The sequence below is a fragment of the Halichoerus grypus genome, chromosome 14 (genome assembly GCF_964656455.1).
Source record: "Halichoerus grypus chromosome 14, mHalGry1.hap1.1, whole genome shotgun sequence".
Taxonomy (NCBI): domain Eukaryota; kingdom Metazoa; phylum Chordata; class Mammalia; order Carnivora; family Phocidae; genus Halichoerus; species Halichoerus grypus.
Window position 1 is genome coordinate 22,320,916 of NC_135725.1, and position 19,957 is coordinate 22,340,872.

At 43.6% G+C, this 19,957-nt stretch overlaps 1 protein-coding gene across 8 annotated transcripts in view; it reads right to left on the bottom strand.

Annotated features, from left to right (window-relative positions):
* Positions 1-19,957, bottom strand: part of TLE1 (TLE family member 1, transcriptional corepressor) — an 88,018-nt gene that overhangs the window by 34,005 nt on the left and 34,056 nt on the right. For 6 of the 8 annotated variants that reach the window (XM_036113967.2, XM_036113968.2, XM_036113964.2 and 3 more), the window contains 2 exons: positions 10,502-10,706; positions 9,751-9,767 (listed from right to left, as the gene is read on the bottom strand). In XM_036113967.2, coding sequence (XP_035969860.1) covers positions 9,751-9,767; positions 10,502-10,706 — 222 coding nt within the window. The remainder of the gene's footprint in view (positions 1-9,750; positions 9,768-10,501; positions 10,707-19,957) is intronic. The other 2 variants (XM_036113963.2, XM_036113961.2) reach the window with 1 other exon arrangement.

Sequence of the window (19,957 nt, forward strand, 5' to 3'; positions counted from 1 at the left end):
GTCATATTGATGGTCATTGTGAGCCATTTTGTACACATTTTAAGTATAAAGAGATTCTACCTGGGTATTGAATGAATATCATTTGGATCTTTCAAAATTTATCTTGATTCTATCTTGATTTGTTCGATCTGGACTAGAATAAGATAGTATCACATTTAACATTTAATCAACATTTAAGAAGAAGCCATTTGCAAAACAATGAAACTCAGGTTACTTGACTTTAAGTTTTTTTTTTTCAAAACTTGTGCACTGGAAACACAGAAGGTTAATTAGAATCACACCTCTGAAGAGGCCAAAGCAACCTTAAAAGATTTATTGTTCATCTTCTTCATCCCCCCACCCCTTTATCTGGAGGCTGACCAGTGAGGGGAGGCGATTTACCTAAAGTCACCAAGCTGTTCCCATTAAGTCAAGGCATCTCCACTCCCAGAGATGTGATTCTTATACTCAATTTATGTACATAAAATACTTGCCCCCCCCACTTATCACTTAAGAGTCACGCTGGCTCTTTAACCATTAACATTTAACCATTTAACATTCTAATGTGACATAATAATGCCTAGTGCATGCTGCATGCTTTCTCTGACTGCTCCCCGCAAACCACAGTCTCTATCTCTCTCTCACACACACAAACACACTTGGTTTTATGCCACTTTAGGAAAACCGTCAACATCTTAAAAAAATTACACTCGATATTAAAATGACCTGAAAACAGTCCCAAATTCCTGCCTTTCCACTCACGAATCCTGCCATTTATAACCCAAGATGTGCACAAAAACAGGCCTCAGCAGAGAGCAACAAAGCGGTCCAGAGACCCACAGCACCTCTTCACACGATGTCACTCATGGCCACTAGGACCTCTGTAGACTTAGCTGCCACCAGACTTCTCCTCCCAGGGTCCATATTTTCAAAGGCTTTAATCTACCAAACAGCATTCATCAAGGAAAGTTCAATTTCAAACATTTAATCTGCGAAATAAATATTTAATTGTGAATCAGAGGTTTTTTGTTTTTTTTTTATCAGCGTGAGAACTAGAGTTACCACGCTGACTGATACACTCTAATGCTAGCCAAGAATCTCAATGTTTTATTCACCTTGCAGCTGGTAAAATTTAAGTGTCTGCCAGAATTTTTCAAAAACGATAATTACTGGGCAGATTTCTGTTACAAATGTCCCGAGGTCTGGGATTTTTGAGACTGGATATATAAAGTTTCCCTTTGTATTAAAATTGTTTTAACTAAACAAAATCATCTTATTTACTTTGTGTCTTCCACCAGAGCTCAAAATTGGACATTTATACAGCCCACAGGGGAGATTACGAATCTGAGCAAATCAAGGTCGGAAAACACACTATGACTTCAAAACAAACTAAAAGTCTAAAACCGTGATGAGTTTCTGTACCTTACATGTTGCACACACTGGGAATGCAGCCAAGTCAAACAATAAAGGTAGAGGTTTATCTGACAGGTCTCTGGAGAAAAAAAGTTCCCCCCCTGGAGCATTGAGTACCAGAGTCAGAAAGAGGGTCCACAAGACCTGTTAGCCCCACTGGTGTGCCTTTCTCTCTATTTGTAGGTGGAAACTACACATGAAATGAAGAGATGAGGGGCAAGGACTAAGAAAACATGCACCCCAAGGGAACTCTCCCTCTTAAAAAATCTGGAGAACTTAAAATCTCAGTGTGCACCTTCACTGACCAGAGGCCAACTGTTGGCTACCATTACTATATGCTTCCTGAGGGTCATTTCTCCCACTAGCAGTGGCGTGATGCTTAAGAACAGTGACAAGACTACAAGAGCTACTCAGAGAAGAAAAGGAAAAGTAGCAGAACTTCTCCTGTTACAACTGGGATACACCAGCTCCAGTCGCCAAATCCAGATCACATCTAACTGGGTGAACCATGTTTCATAAACACACATACCAGGACTAGCCTCTGCTATAGTTCTCTGGGTGCAAGTTAACTAGAGAGTTGGCAGAGTGTTTGAACCTAGTGGGTAGAAGTGCACGATTATTCTCTCAAAGCAAAAATAAACATCCAAATGCAATCATTACACCATACCTTCATAGAAGAACTTCCAATGGTAAAGCATCAGAGCCTGCTGCACTTGAGATTCAGTTGAATCAAAAGAAAACATCACGATTTGGACCCTGTGTCACCTTTATTCTCACGGTTCTGGACAATGCTGTTTCTATTTCATGCTCTGAATACCCAATACTCAAGATCGAGGCAGAGAGACCCAGATGCTTCAATATGGATAAAAACCCGTCCGTATATGCTGGTTCCAATACTTTTGCTTTTCTTTAGCAATTTAACAGTAATGGCTGTTCATGTAAACGGAGATATTCTGGAAGGTAAACTCCAAAAAAAATGAAAGAAAGCAGGTTTAAGGGAATGTTACCCTGTCAGTGTTACCAGAATACTTGTTACAGAGCCTTCATGTTTCCTTCATCGATTCTGAGACCTCAAAGCAAGTCTTCTGCCAACCATGTCTAAACCTTGAAGCCACCAGCAGCAAAGGTGCAAGGAAAACCTGCTCATGGAGACAGCAAAAGCTAGACAGGTTTCCCTAACGTGAAAATAATGCACATTATTCAAATGGATTTCTTTTAGCTGCCATGCTGATTCCCCTTGGGATCTTTCTCCTCCCCGCAGGAAAAGCATTTGTGTCAGAGGTACAGACTGGAAACTCATGACACCTCATTTATCCTCCGTTACACTAAGGCAGTGGGAACCTAATTTGCTAGCACACTCCACACTGACAATTAACTTCTCGGTGAACATTAAAACAATTAGGTAGTGACGCACCCCCATCACATCTGTGTGCCTTCTCCATCTACACCTGGTACCAATTAAGCCGTCACCCCTGCGCTGTACTTTTCACTTCAGTCCAACGGGTCATTCACAGATTCCCCCTGACATTTCAACAAATGCGTTTTTAACCCCTAAAACTAACAGGATCCCCACCTGTCAACGGGGAGAAGGGTAAGAAAGTGAAGATGTGTGGAAATGTGTCCATTTGGCAACCGCATCACATCTCAGGAGCCCTGGCTGTGAGGCAGATCTGAAGGGTACACATCGATTTTTCCTACAGTTTGAATGCAAAATATGGAAAGGACCCCGCGTGTTCTCGCACCTCGATCTGGGAACTCTGCAACTGTCAGACGCAGATGAGTGGTTCAGTCAGAACTCCCAGAAGGGAAGCTAGCCATGTAGAAGGCATACAGACCCAGTAAAGAGGTGAGCTGGGAGCTGTACTAGTGCAGGAGACAGATACCCCTGGCGTCACTCGCAAAGTCCCCAGTTTGCCCTTCCACCGCTTCAGGTGAAGAAAAATAAAACACCACACCCACACACACCCACACACACACGTGCACGCATGCACACACACACACACACACTTCAGAGCTGACAATAAATATAATTATTTCAAAATAACTTTTTTAAATGCCCTCATGACAACTTCATTCCCCTCATCAGGACCTTGGTGACAGCAAAAAATCAAATCTGTATTTCAAACTGTTTTTAAAAGCAGTTTTCGTAGAGCTACTACTTAGCTGTCACTGTCGCTCTTCGTTCTCTAGTCCCTGAGGACAAACTTTATAGTACAAAGAAACCAGAAAGCACTGGGTCAGGACTTCCCGGTGAGTTAACTTGGGTATCTGACGGCATTCACCTCCACCTCTCCTCATCTGAAAGACGGGAGACCCAGAGTTTCCTGCTTACTACGTTTCAGAAGTAATGATAAAAATGATCATGGGGCCAAAAGGAAAATAAAATTTTTAAAAACCTGCTCTCAATGGTGGGCGTAAGTTACGTTTTCTAATTACAGAGAACAAACTGAAATCTGAAGAGAGTTTCGGAGGGAGGTAATGTTTTCTACCTGCTTTCTGGTTTCTTAGAGTCAAGATGCCTGATGCCCCATCTTTACCATGAGCACAGTGAGATAAAACCTGAACATTTCTCCAGTTACATATGGGCCCCGATACCCTCCCCGGTGAGTTACAGTGTCCACAGTAAAGACACACCTCCACCTGGTACAGGACAGACCACTCCCAACCATCTAGAAACTGCTGTCGCTTTCCTTTCTTCCGGGCTTCACCCTCCTCACGGCAGTGATGCAGGGAGCTATTTTTTAAGCACATAGTTTTAAATTTTGCCAAAAAGGAAATCTGCTGAGACAACTGAAGAAAACTTAGTGTTTTCCACTGTGCCTAAATATTGACATTTTAAGTGGCTCATCTCAGTTTTATCCTTCACTTCTAGGCGATTCCTTGAAATAAGTCAGGGGATAAACTCACAAACAGTTAGGCAGAAATATTTCCTCCTTTGATGAACTTGAGCATCATGAGCCCAACCAAGTTCAAGACGGGCTGGGGTCGGTCTCCTGCTCTCCGCACTGAGAAACATCAGTCATGGCCCACATCTCCACAACTGCCTCACACATTTGAAAACAGGAAAAGAAACCACCAGTAACTACATGGAGCGTGACTAATGATGCATTTATGGCTGTCTTGTTACTCTGCAGGTAGAGAGGATAGGGAGGACATTCCAAAAGGCTTGTTATGCTCTGTCTGATGACTTCCTGTTTGTGGTCCCTAAAACCCCTCACCCCGTGAGGCAGCTTCCATCACCAATTTATAGATGAGGCTAGGGGAAAGTTCCAAAGGATGAAACACCTGGTCCGTGCCAGAACACCACTGAGGTCTGCCTCTGTCCAAAACCGGTGTTCTTTTTATCACCCCATGCTCGAAGGGCTACTGGGAGCTAATGTGATATTCAAAAAAGCAAAATTTCAGAAAAAAGCCAACAGTGAAGTATTCTACAAAGAGACTCATGTCTTAGGTTCTCCTTGCACTCTATAGTGCTGAGTGTGATTTGAGAAAAAAATCATGGGTGATCCTTAGTAGGATCTAGTAGGATCTGGTCTTACCAATTAACTAGTTAAGCAGAACAGCTCCAGAAGAAACACAAAATAAAGACACCACCTCATATTAAATAAAGTGATGACTGTCATCACTATTTTTAAATAAGTTCTAAAGATGAACTCGATAATTCTACAAAGTCAGTTATGGGAGTGACAACCCAGTTCCTCAGAAAGACATAATCTAAATCTCTACCTCCATTGATTAACTGTATAATTAGAAGCACCTAGCCTCCCTGAGCTTGGTGTCTTATTGGTAAGATGATGGTGTTGCACCATTATGACCTCTAAATACATTAACAGTGTAACACTTTTCGGGGCCAGGGACCCCTTTTGAGAATTTGATGAAAGTTATCATTCCTCTCCACAATTAACAGAAAGGAGCACCAACCCAGAACATGATGCACACAGTTTTAGAGGGGTTCAAGTACCTCCTGAAGCCCACATGTGTACCCCGCCTAAGTCCACAGACCCTGTGCTCTGGAGTCTCTCCCAGACACCTATCCCCATCATCTCCTCCCTCTTCCAAACGTTCCAAATAGTGATCACACGTGTTAGGCATTCCAGTGTTTTTCATTTAACAAGTATGTGCCTGTGACATTAAAAGATATCACTGCAAAATGGCAGCAAGTACAACTGACCTTTGAACAACGTGGGGATTAGGGGTGTGCCCCCCATCTCAGTCAAAAATCCACGCCTAGCTTTTGATTCCCCCAAAACTTAAGTACTAATAGCCTACTGTTGACCAGGAAGCCTTACGGATGACACAGTTGATTAACACGTATTTTGTACATGTACTATATACTGTATTCTTAAAGGTAAGCCAGAGAATGTTAAGAAGATCGTAAGGAAGAGAAAACACACTTACGGTGCCGTCTTGTGTTTATCAACAAAAATCCACACCTAAGTGGACCCGCAAAGTTCAAACCCGTGTGGTTCAAGGGTCAATTCCACACGCAGTGCCTCACACAGCGTCTGACACGTAGTACGTGCTCGTTAAATATTTGTTAAACAAATGAGTATCAAAGCACACGTTCTGTCATGTTTTTTCAAGACCCATACGAATGCTCTGTCAAATCTCTGATTCCAGGTCTTTCAAGCAGACTTACTGGAAGATTGCCTTCAGCCAAAACTGAACACAATTCATCTTTACATTAATTGAAATACCCGAAGTTTTTATTAGCACGTAAGAAATAAAGTCCTTTTTGTTAGGTCATGTCATGTCTTTGCTCAACTGCAGCACTCTGACAAGTAGCCTTATGTTAAAAAAAAAAAAACAAAAAACTTGCAAACAAGTTTTGCAAATTAGTAAATACAGTAGTCAGATCTTAATTTAAAATCAACAGCCAAATAGCAAAATAAACCCTCTTAAAAGCTCTTCCCTTCATCATTCATCTCTTTCAAAAAGAAGAAAATTAAAAAACAGTGTCCATATTTTCACTGTCCTTACCTTCATTTTTTTCTTGGGCTTTACATTAAAACAGGCTACAGTAAGACTTGTTTGTTTTCCTACCAAATAACCTTAAACTAGCAAATGTAATAATTTTGTCACTAGAAATAAACACAAACTATCTACAAACCAGGTTTAGACGCACAGATGAAAATCCATACACACATTCCCTCTGGGTCTACAAAAGTCCCTGATTGCTGCACTTGATACAGATAATTATGTTTGTTCAATACAGAGAGAACAGCAGGAAAAAAAAAATAAGACCAGATACTAGCGTGGAATGTCTCAGAACTCCTCAGTCTTATTTATGACAGAGGTTCCCCGTTTGGTCCAAGGACCCTGAGGTTCCCAGAGACTGTTACAAATCTCTATGGAGGCAGATCTTCTTCCTATACCTCAACCAAAACAATGTATTGCCACAGAGAGGACACGGAAGCTGATGAGACTACATCTATCTTCTCTGCAAACTGAAGGCACTGAAGATACCTGCAAACAAGTAGAACAAAGCCACTCTTCCCACTACAATTTTTTGTTTGGGAAAGTAGTTAATTTTCATTAATAAAGTTATTTATGCTAACACAAATTAAGTAGCTCTTTACCCGTTAAAGTGATTTTGTTTTTGTTTTTTAATTTCTTAATCCAGAAAAATTTCAAAATCTGTAATCCACACAGAGAAAAATTCCCTGGGGTCATCAATAATTTTAATTTAAGATGTAAAGATCCTGAGACCGTAAAGTTTGAAAACCACTGCTCTGTTGGTTTGAAAAAAAAAAACTAAAAACCAGCAGCAATATAGGGTAATCAACTGACTTTTTCACCTAGTAAAATTTGACTTCATAATTCAAACCACTTTATTAAATAGAGAAGTACTACAATATTTTAGTCACTAGCAGTACACATCCTCTCATTACCCACTGCTTCTCATATTCAATTTTACACAAGTTTAAAGAGCTACTTCATTTTACATAACTGCAGCGAAACCCCACTTACATAAGTGGATAGTGAACAGTTTCATTCCTCTACAGACCGAGTTAAATGTTTAGGTTACAAATTAGTGCAGTTTTCCCATTTTATATCATCATCACCAAGAGAGGTCTATAATAATTAGGCGGAAAACACAGTATGTATACTTATTCTGAAAATAAAATTATCATTAAGACCTGTGAAAAATTTGATGTGAAAGAGACATGCAAATAGCACATTAAGGAACCATTCATTTTATGGTATTGTAGATTGGTTTATGCCATGTATCCACCATATTTTGACTTGAAAGTTCACTGGCGGTGAACTCAACTTGAGGACCTAAAAACAATCGAAATTCAAGGACTGTTTTGCATTTGGAGGGTACAACTCCTCACCCTTCCTCCACCCCACCCTCACTTCCCCAAGTGAATTAAGTTCTTGCTTACATTTGTCAGCCAAAAATACAAACAGGTTATCTGACAGACGCAGACACACAAGCAGAGCTATGGAAAGCAGTTCTACTGGGTTCAGCATGCACACCTCAGCTCATCACTCGTGCCACGGCATCTCAGAGAAATACATACTATGGTACCCCTTCCACAACTATCTAGAACTCTCGCTGAAACTTTCTACAACCCGAGATCTTCTCATATTTTTGTCACCTTTCCTCAACGTTTTGAGAAAGGGCTTGTAATATGTGTGCCTACATATCCCTAACTACAGCTACATTTCCTGTGTTGTCTTACATCTCCCAAGCACTCGACAAATATAGTGATTTAAGATGAAACAGTACCGAGAACAGAAAGCTAATTTAGAAATACAGTTCCAAACCTATAATCAGTTCAATAAATTAAAACCTGCAGCAGACTACGGGACAGGAGCTTTCTCAACATCTCCTGCCATCTGTGTTCTTCGGTCCAGGATTAGGGTTTTTAATTTGACACTCTATTGAGTGAACATGGCTCGAAAGAGGACAATCTACAGTGACATGGAGACAGCAACAAACATAAAAGTCACCTCCATCAAAGTCAGTTCACGTAGGTTTGTACTTTAGGAGTAGGGTATTTTATTCCCTAGCTGGGGTTTTTTCTCCCCTCTTTCCCTCCCAACATTTTCCAGAGAAAACTTATGAGAATTTTAAAACTAGCCACCCCATCTTTTCACCCTTATCCATTGCCCCCAAAGAATCCTGCTACATAAAGTACACAACCGACTCTTGATTTCAGCTCACGTCATGAGATCGAGCCTCATGTCGGGCTCCGCACTGGGAATGGAGCCTGCTTGAGATTCTCTCTCTCCCTCTGCCCCTCCGGCCCCATCCCCCATCTCTCTCCCTCTCAAAAACAAAAAACAAAACAAAACAAAAAAAACCACAAAACAAAAAAAGTAACACCAAGATCAGTCTCAAAGAGAATTTTAAAAGTAGCCACTATTCTACACAGAAGAGGGAAAAAGAACTTTCTGCACACAAGTGATTCACCTATCTTCCCCCTCCCCCAAACTCCTAAAAAAAAAAGGATCAGAATGATTTAAAAGTTCCGTATCCCAATTCTGCTACCATATTTAGATTTAACCTGGCCAAAATACTGCCATGTTCAAAAGGAAAGGAAAGGAGGAGGAAAGGAGGCACAAATTGTAGGTTATCCTCGCTGAAAAGGGGCCAATTTCTCACTCCATTTTAGATTCGATCTCCCCATAGCTTACTGGCAGATACACGTACAGACTGAACGTGCAGTATGTAAAATGGGTAAGATTTAGGCCGATGAAAAAATGAACGCTTATAAAGCCTAGAGCCTCCGTCCACTGAGTTTCCTTGTTCTTCAGAGCTTACTTAGATGCTCAGTTCTTTGGTCAAAAATAAATTTAAGTTCAAGTTCACCCTCCAAGGACAATTACGAAAAGAAAACTAGATATGGAAACCTAGCAACTAAGATGCATTTGTAGAGGATAATGAATGGTGTAGGTAGAAATAAGACATTACTAACCAATTTCACATATGGATTGTGACCTCTTGCCTGTAAAACTGATTTAAGACAAAAACGAATACTCTTTTAAAACTCCAGGCAACCTGGAGTCGGAATGCAATGATAAACATATTTTTAAAGTGGGTCTGGGGCACATACAGATCAAAGTGTATTTCCAAGTGAGTAATCACAGCAGACAGCTTTGCCTCCAAATCATGTCCCTCTCATCTCACAAAAGTTTTATTAAAAAAAAAAAAAAGACAAAGGTCGGGGGGAGGGAGGGTAGACCATCATAATATAAAAAAAGAAAAGAAAAGAAAAGAAAAAAACCAGGTCACTGAGAGAGACAGGGAGCATATGCGTGTCTGCGGCCGTGTTTAAAGAAAGGCAGCTTGGGGTGCATTGCTGGAAGGGCAATGTGTTTATGTACAGTAGGCGTCTGAGTACTTACTGTGCCCGGTTCTCTGTCTGCTCCCGAGGTTACCAAGAAACGCACAGACATGCCCGTTCAGACACAGAGGCAAGAACAGAAATAAAAAAAAGGGGGGAATAATTAGAACACAAGCCCCAAACAGTTTTAAAAATGGCTTTTATTTATATAAGTCATTGCACATTCCTAATACAGTGATTTCCTGAAAATTACAGTATTTTGTAAACATAAGATTTACAGTTTAACCATACACAAAGCCTATTTTTTTTATTTCTTGACAGAATAAATTACTTTTCTTCAAAAAATTAGTCAAGTGCAATTTTGCCCAATATTTAATGCATACTAGAATTAAAGCCTATGAAACTAAGTAGTAACAGATGCAATTATCAAACCTTTCATTTGAACACATTCACTTTCAAATTTAACTTCTTATTTCGCCCCATTTAACAACATTACTTTCTTTGAAAATTACCCAATTAAGCAGTTAACAGTTTTCCATAATATGGTACAGGCCACTGGCATTAACTAGGCAGTTGCCAAGATGTCAAGATGCCTGCAATCTAAAGAGATCGAGAAATCTACAGATGCCCACGTTAAACCCTGAAAACTTCCAGGGAGAACTGGGTTTCAGTGGCCAAGCTTTGCAACAGTTCCTCTTAGCTCATTGTTTGCTCTCTGTATGGGGTGGGGCTTTCTTTAGCGGTGCACACAACTTTGCAGCACTGTATGAGTATTAGGACCAAGTCCTAATCTGGCTTGCCAGGCCTCTCACCTCTGTGGTGCTCTGCATCGTGGTGCTTCTTGTCATCTTTTATTGCCAAGTGAGACTGCCCACTCAGAGCACTAGACAGCGCCAGGAGGCCAGCACTGCCCCCGAGGGGCGGGATTCCAGGAGGCTGAAGGCCCGAAGGGTGAGGCGTTAGGGGCACTGGGGGTCCGTGGCCATGAGAAAGATGCTGAGCTTGCAACTGCTGCTGCTGTTGGTGGTGGTGAGAGAGGAAGGGGAAGAGGAGGTGGGGGGTGGGAGAGGAGGAGGAGATGAGAGGATGGGGAAGAGGAGGTGGGGGTGGGGAGAGAAGGAAGAGATGAGAGGAAGGGGAAGAGAAAGTGGGGGTGGGGAGAGGAGGAAGAGTGAGAGGAAGGGGAAGAGGAGGTGGGGGTGGGAAGAGAAGGAAGAGATGAGAGGAAGGGGAAGAGAAAGTGGGGGTGGGGAGAGGAGGAAGAGATGAGAGGATGGGGAAGAGGAGGTGGGGGTGGGGAGAGGAGGAAGAGATGAGCAGAAAGGGGAAGAGGAGGTGGGGGTGGGAAGTGAAGGAAGAGATGAGAGGATGGGGAAGAGGAAGTGGGGGTGGAGAGAGGAGGAAGAGATGAGAGGATGGGGAAGAGGAGGTGGGGTGGGGAGAGGAGGAAGAGATGAGAGGATGGGGAAGAGGGAGAGAAAGAGGTGAGAGTGGAAGGAGAGGAAGAAGGGGAGGAGATGAGAGAGGAAGGGGAGGAAGAAGCGATGAGAGGAAGGGGAGGAGGTGAGAGTGGAAGGAGCAGAGGATGAGGGTGGAGGTAGCAACAACATCCAGGGGGAGAAGTACCCACAATGGAGGAAACACAACAGGAGGTTCAACAAACACATGACAGGAACAAAGAGACAAAGGGAAGAAAGGGGAAAAAATGTGATTAGCATTTTCAGTTCATCAAAAGCTTCCATCTATACAGTTATCTTTCCCCATCTCCCCAAAATATAATTCGAGATCTATCTACACTTCCTCTTTCTGGCATGAGTCATGCCCGCAGAGTATGGCTACTGATGAGCAGCCAGCCAGGCTAGCACTCCCGTGTTGGATCCATCTCTAAGCACCTCCGGGGATGAAGTCCAGTATGTCCCCAGATGCGAGACTCTTCCTGATCTCAGGAAGGTTAAAGCCGGGGAGGCACAGATGTGCACCCTACACACCAGTGACTCTACTCTTCTCCACTAGTCACCAGTTACGAGTTGACTCTGTTTCCCCAATATTCTTGTGCTAACTTACCACGATGGTATGATGCGGCGTAACCAAAATACTACCTTAAATTAACGGAAGGCTGAAGAAAGATCTAGCGTCTCTTAGGCAAGCCCCTTCCCCTCACAGGTACCCGTGTCCTTATTTCACTGAGGCCTCACAGACCTAGGAGGAAGCACGGACACTCCCGTTTCACAGAAGGAACCAAGGCGCAGGGCATTAAGGAATCTGCCAAGGTTCTCCCACCGGGGGGGGGGGGGGGTTCACGTAGAAATGACCCTCATGGCTGCACTCGGGTCACCGTCCCACCACACACAGAGGGAGGCCCTGGGGGCCATGCTGTGACAGCTGGAAGAAACCGTAGCCTGAGACTGTGTTTATCGCTTCTCTTCTCCTGAGCCCCACACCCCAAACCCATCTCTTCCATGTCACAGAGGGAAACATTGAGACCCAGAGAGGCCGTGACAAGGAACCCCCAGTGTGGGACTCTCCCCACAGTGACCCACATCCCCACTCCCAAATGCCTTTGCCTCTATCCCTTAACCTATTCCAGAAGTCAGAAATCTGTTCACACTAAAAAGTACCGTTGCTTTCATATATTATATTGAAGAGCATGTTGTAGTAAATGAAAAAGTATCCAAGAAATGGCCCCTGAGCCATAAATCTGGCCACATTTCAGCTGTCCAACATAAAACTCGTTTTTGATGAGACAGTAAAAACGATTAAAGCTCAATTTCTAAGGTGTAATGTTAGAAAATTCTTAAGATTCTGATTTGTGCTCACTTCCCTGGGACTCAATTACTCGTTTATTTATTACCCCCTCGCGTGTACTGAATATATTAAATCTTCACGCCAGATCTTCAGTAATTTCTACCCAGACCACTGATCTTTAATTGAATCCTAAACATGCTTCCCACCCTCAAGAGAGAAAATAGCATCTTAAAGCCAGAAATCTGTGTCTAGAGTCAGTTTACAGTAAATTTTCAACCACTCCTAGCATCTTCTAAAAAAAATCTTCAGGAGCCAACCTTCTCTTGAAATTCCCCTTCCCCTTCTTTCTAAGGGGGGAGCACAGGGCTAAGCAGAGGAAAAGTGGAAAGGGGGAGAAAGAGGTCAGAGAGGCCAGCATTAATAGTATTCTTGGCAAGTATTTATAAACTCCTCATTCACCATCTGAGATCATAATAACAATTTCTTTACACCTAAAATCACCTTCCTGTCATCCCAAATGACACTGATTCTTGCTCTGTCACCTTTTAAGAGCTTGGCAAGAGCAAGAAATAAAACTGGAGAGGCCAGGAGCGGCATCATGGTCCACTAGGCATGCTCATTAGCACTTAATTAGGAACTAGACACCTGCCATAAGAAATGTGCTCGGAGAAGGATGAGGAACAGGTCTGCCCTACCAGCAATTGCTATCATTACTTAGAGAATAAGAGCTATGTCCGGCTTCTGGGGGGGAAATGCAATGATGCATACACAAGCAAGTGCAACGGGGTAATTAAGCACGGCACGGATTACAAGATGAGAGAAGCCAAGCAGAGGGGAAGGGATTTAACTACTGGGTGGGGGACACCACCCTTTCACCCCTCCCTGCACACCCCGCTCTCCCAAAAGTCCAGAACAGAGTCACCAAGGGACTTTTCCAGGGGTGTGATTTTATGTCACGGCAAAGGCATACTCAGGCAAATGCCTGGATACACGAGAAGGAAAGTAGAGCTTTTCTGCCAAATCCAAGTTGGTTTTTAGAAAGATGAACTAGAAAGTGTTCTACGATATATTACTGAAAAGAGAAACTAGCTTATATAATAAAAGGGCTTCGCCACAGCTGCGAAGTAGACCCACGTGATTAAACCCCACAGTTAGGCTAAGAACTATCAACAGGGATGTCTGGGGGCGCCTGGGTGGCTCAGTCGTTAAGCGTCTGCCTTTGGCTCAGGTCATGATCCTAGGGTCCTGGGATCAAGCCCCGAGTTGGGCTCCCTGCTCAGTGGGGAGCCTGCTTCTCCCTCTCCCTCTGCTGCTCCCCATGCCTGTGCTCTCTCTCGCTCTCTCTCCCGCTCTCTGTCAAATAAATAAAATCTTGAAAAAAAAATAAAAACAAAAACAGGGACGTCCAACAGCCGTAACTGGCCCTGGGAAACTCCCACCTCTACCCAGCTCTGGTTTCCCAGGATCCTTGAAGAAAGCTCACTATCCGTTATTAGAGGCAACCAAGTTTCTCCATCCCTTGCTCGGCCCTTTTGAAAGCTGCTCCTGCTTCTTCTTTTTATTTTTATTGCTATATTTTATTTTTTTGAGAGAGAACATGGGGTGGGGGGCAGAGGGAGAGGGAGGGAAAATCTTAAGCAGGCTCCACGCCCAGCACGGAGCCCCACTCAGGGTTCGATCTCACGACCCTGAGATCATGACCTGAGCCAAAATCAAGAGTCGGACGCTTAACCAACTGAGCCACCCAGGTGCCCCAGGCTTTTTTTTTTTTTTTTTTAAAGCAAAATCCTACCAAACTGGAAAGAGTAGTAAGCACTGAGAGCATGGATCACAAGTACTGAAGATGCTGTAGACCCAGGAACACGGATACTGCAGCCTCACGCTCTACTTCTCATCCTGACAGGCAGCGTGCCTACATACCCCCCGGCCACTGCCTGGCCTCAGCTCAGAACACTCCCAAGGCAGGAAGGGTGGGCATCGTGGATCCCATTTCACAGAGCAGAGACTGGCTTGCCGCGGGGCTCACAGCCAGAACGAGGAGAGCAAACCTTTTATTTCCTAGAACAGCCTTTCTCCTGTGACCCCAGCCGCCCAGCCATGTTCACAAGGAGTTAGCCTGAGCGTTCCCAAGCATGGGGAAGGGAGAGGGCGCTCTCCTTCTCCAGCGAAGACCCCACTGTCTTTCCCTTCCCAGGTAAGGGGAGGCTCCTGAGGGTGTAGAATACCACACATGCTGAGAAACTCCACCTTTACCATGCAGCCCTAACGGAGGTGACAGATGGAAATTTGTTCTTAGATTCGTGCCTCATGAGTCCCACCTCTCTAATCCCCACTTCCCAATACTCCGCGCCCCTACATCTGAAAAAGGATGATCTCTTTAACTCCGGCTCTCTTCCAAGGAAGCATATAAAGAAGAATCAAGCCCAAATAGTGACCACTTATATGGCTGCTCTCAGAAGAAGATGCTTAACAAATAGTGTCGTATCTGAGATACACACACACACACACACACGGGAATGAATAGAGGGCCTGTATCCACGAGAGTAAACAACTCCACACAGACAGCCCACCTGTCCCACGTGTGTCTGGAAGGACATTTTCTCTCAACAAGGCTTACCTGAGACAATCCGGGGCCTGGCACCTTCCCCAAAAGGGGGAAAAAAAAAATGAATGCTACTTTAAAAATGTATTTTGGAACAGAAGAGGTACTGACATTGCTATACAGCCAGCAAAACCTCAAAAAAACCCAATGGCTCTACCAAATGGGGAATCTGCACGCAATGGTCCTCCACAGACCCAAACCTGCGCAGATCAATGGGGAAACTCAGATGTTTCTCAACGGGACAGCGAGGGTGGGAAAATCCCAACCTTCTACCTCCTCATTACCTTTCACTAATTAGTAGACTTTTTTAAAGTGAATGCTTGCATATTTATATTGCACAGGACTCACAGGTAAAATAGTTTGTAAAGCTATAGGAAAAGGCATTTTTCATGAGCAATGGTGGTTTTTAGCAATGCAGGTGGTTTCTCAGATGACCAGTGGTTCTCAAACAGCAATTTTCACACCCCCACCCCCTTTCTCCACGCTGGGGACATCTGGCAATGTCTAGAGACATTTATGGTTGTCACACCTGGGAGGATGGGGGACTATGTATGGATGCTATTAAACATCCTACAATGCATAAGACAGTCCCCCGTCACAGAGAATTAACAAGCCCCAAATGTCAATAGTGCTGAGGCTGAATGTTTTTAGCCGAGATCTAAGCTGGAATTCTGTCCCATTACATCAGAATTCATGTTCTTCTACAGCAAGCAACCTGACAAACTGTTGCTTAAAAACTAAAAATGCTTTCCAACACTCAATTGTTCACTGTCCCTTCATCGCCATCAAGTACCTTGTCACAACTCAAAAGACAAGCATCTGCTTCCCAGAGTGGACTCCACTGACAATTTTAAAATAAAACAAACAACAACAAAAAGCTCACATTTCGTCAAACGACTTTAAAAAGCTACACTGGAAACGTCCACGTATCGGTGTTTTGCGCCTCCAAGGTGGTCGCAGAAAGGTTTCGCTGTTGACAGAGGAGAGACATGCACTCGCTCTTACCCAAACAGTGTGGACAGGCTGGGAGTGAGACAAGGAAAACAAACACCAAACCCTGAGTTAATGATAATGAAAACCCACGACTAAAGTCACCTCATCCATGTCAAACAACAGCGCCGCATTCAGAATTTTAATTCGTGTTTTACCTAGTGCAGCCTGGGTCAATTATGTTACTATAATGAAATTGACTTTGCTGTTTACATTCAGAGCTTTAACGTAACGGCGTCGTGGTTTCCACAGTTGTGTTTCTAAAACAGCTGTAGCACGTGCTTTATCGCCACCGAGCTGCCTATACAATGGGAACGGACACCCAGAAGGAAAACGAAGGCCAACACCCCCCTTAACCTCACCAGATGCTAAGCTCTTTATCACCGACCACAGAATCAACTTGAATTTCAGAAATCTACCCTGCTCTATAACCTTAGGGAAAACCATGTCACACAGATCACAAACTGAACCCAACCAGAACTGAAACCATGCCCCCAAAATAGCATCCCTCATGCCTTTAAAAGCATGCCAGTAAGTGACATTTATAGCATTTGGTATTTAAACACTTCTAAAGGGGGAAAAAATGTGAAAAGTAGCATTTGTTCCCAGTTCTCTCCAAATCACTCTTCCTCGATTTCTGCTATTTCCCTGTTCTTTAAAACACTCCGCTCTTACCTGGGGAGACTGCAGAAGGAGAAAATTGGCATGCTACAGTAAACAAGCCGGGAAAGTGCGGAAGAGCCATGTGGGAGCAGAAACGTCAAGGACACTACTATAGGAGTTATCTGAAAACCTCCCATTATGTGAATGGCCTCTCTCGTGAAGAGTGGCAAGGGTGATAAACAGGCAGAAACTGCTTACTGGGGCCAAGAATTCTCAAGCCACTTGAACATAGTTTAAAAAAACAAACAAACAACAACAACAACAACAATCCACTGAAAGGCCCCATCTCCATGCAGGAGCATACAGAAAATGACACCCAGAGACAAAACTGATGGCCTGTATGGAGGCAGGCACCAGGATGAAGGCCTATAACTCTAAAAAAAGACCTGAACTCATCTTTACTCTTTCTGCATTGTAGCAAATCCACAAAGGCCAACTCCTCCTGTGTCATCACTGACGTCCTTGCTCATCTCGCCTGCCCCGGATGACAGTGACAGCGGTGACAATGATCAGAGCGCGCTGGACTGAAAGGCCTGAATCAGATGAAGTTTTAAAAAGCCATGTTGATTTAGGTAGATCCACTTCTAAAGCCAAGGAAGGTTTTGATGAAAAGATGCTCAACATCATTAGCCGGCAGGGAAACCTGCAAATCTAAACCACGAACATCATACCCACTGGAATGGCTAGGCTCAAAAAGATGGACGATAACAGGTGCTGGAGAAGATGCTGAGAAAGTGGAATTCTCATCCATTACTTTGGAAAACAGTCTAGCAGCTGCTCAAAGTGTTAAACAGAGTTATCACACGACCCTGCAAGGACACTCGTAGGTTCAGTCGAGAGAAAAGAAAACAGGTCCACACCACATATACACAACATTCACTGCAGCATTATTCATAAACAGCCAAAAGGTTTGGAAACAACCTCAATGTCCATCAGCCGGTGACTGGATTAATAAAGGTGGTGTATTAATACAATGCAATATTATTCATCAATAAGGACTGAAGTACATGCTACATGAATAAACCTTGAGAACTCTATGCGAAGTGAAAGAACCTCACCACAAAAGGCCACGTTAGCGGATTCCCTTTACACAAAATTCCTTTTATACAAAATGAACAGGCAAACCCACAGAGACAGAAAGATCAGTGGTTGCAGGGACTGGGGGGCACTGGGAGGCAAGGGGGGTGACTGCTAATGGATATGGGGTTTCTTTTTGGAGTGATAAAAATGTTCTAGAATGTGTGGTGATGGTTGCACAAGTTTGTGAATATACCAAACCCCCCTGATTCATATGCTTTGGGAGGGCGAATTTTATGGTATGTAAATTATGCATCAATTTAAAAAAATGCATAGGTCTAACTCTTAAAATGGGGTGCTCTACTTTCTACTCTGAAAAGAGACAAAATAGGATAATGTCTCCTTCCAAGGAATGAAGTACAAATCATATGAATATATGCGGGGAAATTAAAAAGTGAACAATGCCTCAACAAGTTTTCTAGCAACTAAAAAACCACGCTGACTATTCAGAAGAACCCAGACATTGAAGCCAAGCCCTGCAGAGATACCTACCTGTACTCTCAGTAAAAAATTTAACTTGAACCCAAGGAGAAGGAGGATATACACCAGACTTTGCAATATTGCTCCTTCTCCTTGGAAAATTAATAGAAGGGCTGGACTACTGGAATTTAGGAGGAGGGTAGATCACTAAATATAAGTTAGTAGAGCCAGAATATGGATGCTAGTTGTAGCCCTGTCATTTTCTGCTCTTGGTAGCAGGCAAGGCATTATTCTCCAAGGGCGAATTTGTTTTATAAAGAAACTTACAGCTGGGTTATTGATGGGCTTTCCAGGGATTAACTGCATACTCATAAGAATAAGAGGCTAACCTCATCCTCTTAAACTTCACACACTACAATCCAATAGATAGCTGACAGCTACAGCCTGAGGAGAAAAATAATCCAACATTTTGCTAATCTTTAAACCAATCATCTCATGCAACAATGGGGAGCCTTTAGGTCTACAACTCAATCTCTTAAGGACAGGAAGCCTCCTCCTACAGACAAATCAGGAGTTTGTACTCACAGCCATCCCCTACACAAACACAGATAGACACCACAAAAGCCCCGAGACCTCTTTTATTTTATACTAAGTTGTTTTAAAGTATACAGAATTTTAAGTTCACCTATGAAGCAGGGATATAAACATCTGACCAATAACTGGAGGCCCAAAGGCCTTGACAGAAGTTCTGTTCACAGGAAATTAAGTCAGACTCGGTCCGACCAAGTGAGAACGGAAAAACAAGGTGGCCGACACTAACCCAAATGTTTTGAGTTCCTGATGTTCACAGGCATATTGCTATGAGCAACTGCTCAAATTTTCTTACATCCAACAGTCAGCACTGGGACAGCTGTCAAAAATCAGGCACTCTGTGGTATGGGAAGGACAATCCCTACTGGTCATCTGGCCATCTCTTCTCTCTCTTCTTCCAATTCCATCACAATGATCTGTGCAGCCCCTCAGGGCCAGCAAAGGCCTTGTTCCCCTTTCTCCTAACTAAGGACGCCAACGATGTCTTATCCTCACTTCTGCTTCTCAATTTTCTCTCCATCTGCTCCCAAAACTTAACTTTCCCCCCTCTGTTTTGAACCTTACGTCTGTTGATCAAGTTAAATAGCCAAGGCTTCTTCACTGCTACATCCTAAGTAAAAGCCATTCGCGCATGACAACTGAGTGGCAGGAGCAGAGCATCTGGATGGGTCTAATCTCAGACACTGATATCCACGTAACCACTAGAAAAGACTAAAGGGGAAGTGACCCGCTGCTCGGAGCCACCACCCCTCACACGAGACTTGGCCAACTGGACCCACAGATCTGCCTCAGGCACTTAGAGAAACAAGGTAGACAGAACCACAGTTCAAGGAGTCAGGACCATGCTGGGTAAAGGCTGCCAGCCAAGGTCCTATCCCCACAAAAGCCATGCAGGGTAGATGGCATTATCCATCTGCAGATGGGGACACTCAAGGAGGTTAACTGATTGTATGGGGTCGCAAAGCTACCAAGTGTCCTACTCAAGTCCATCTGACCCTAGACCCATGCTTTACCTTTGTGCAAGGTAAAACACAAGGCAAACGCTCTTAGAAAGACGAGCACATGGGGCGCCTGGGTGGCTCAGTTGTTAAGCGTCTGCCTTCGGCTCAGGTCATGACCCCAGGGTCCTGGGATCCAGCCCCGCATCGGGCTCCCTGCTAGGCAGGAGGCCTGCTTCTCC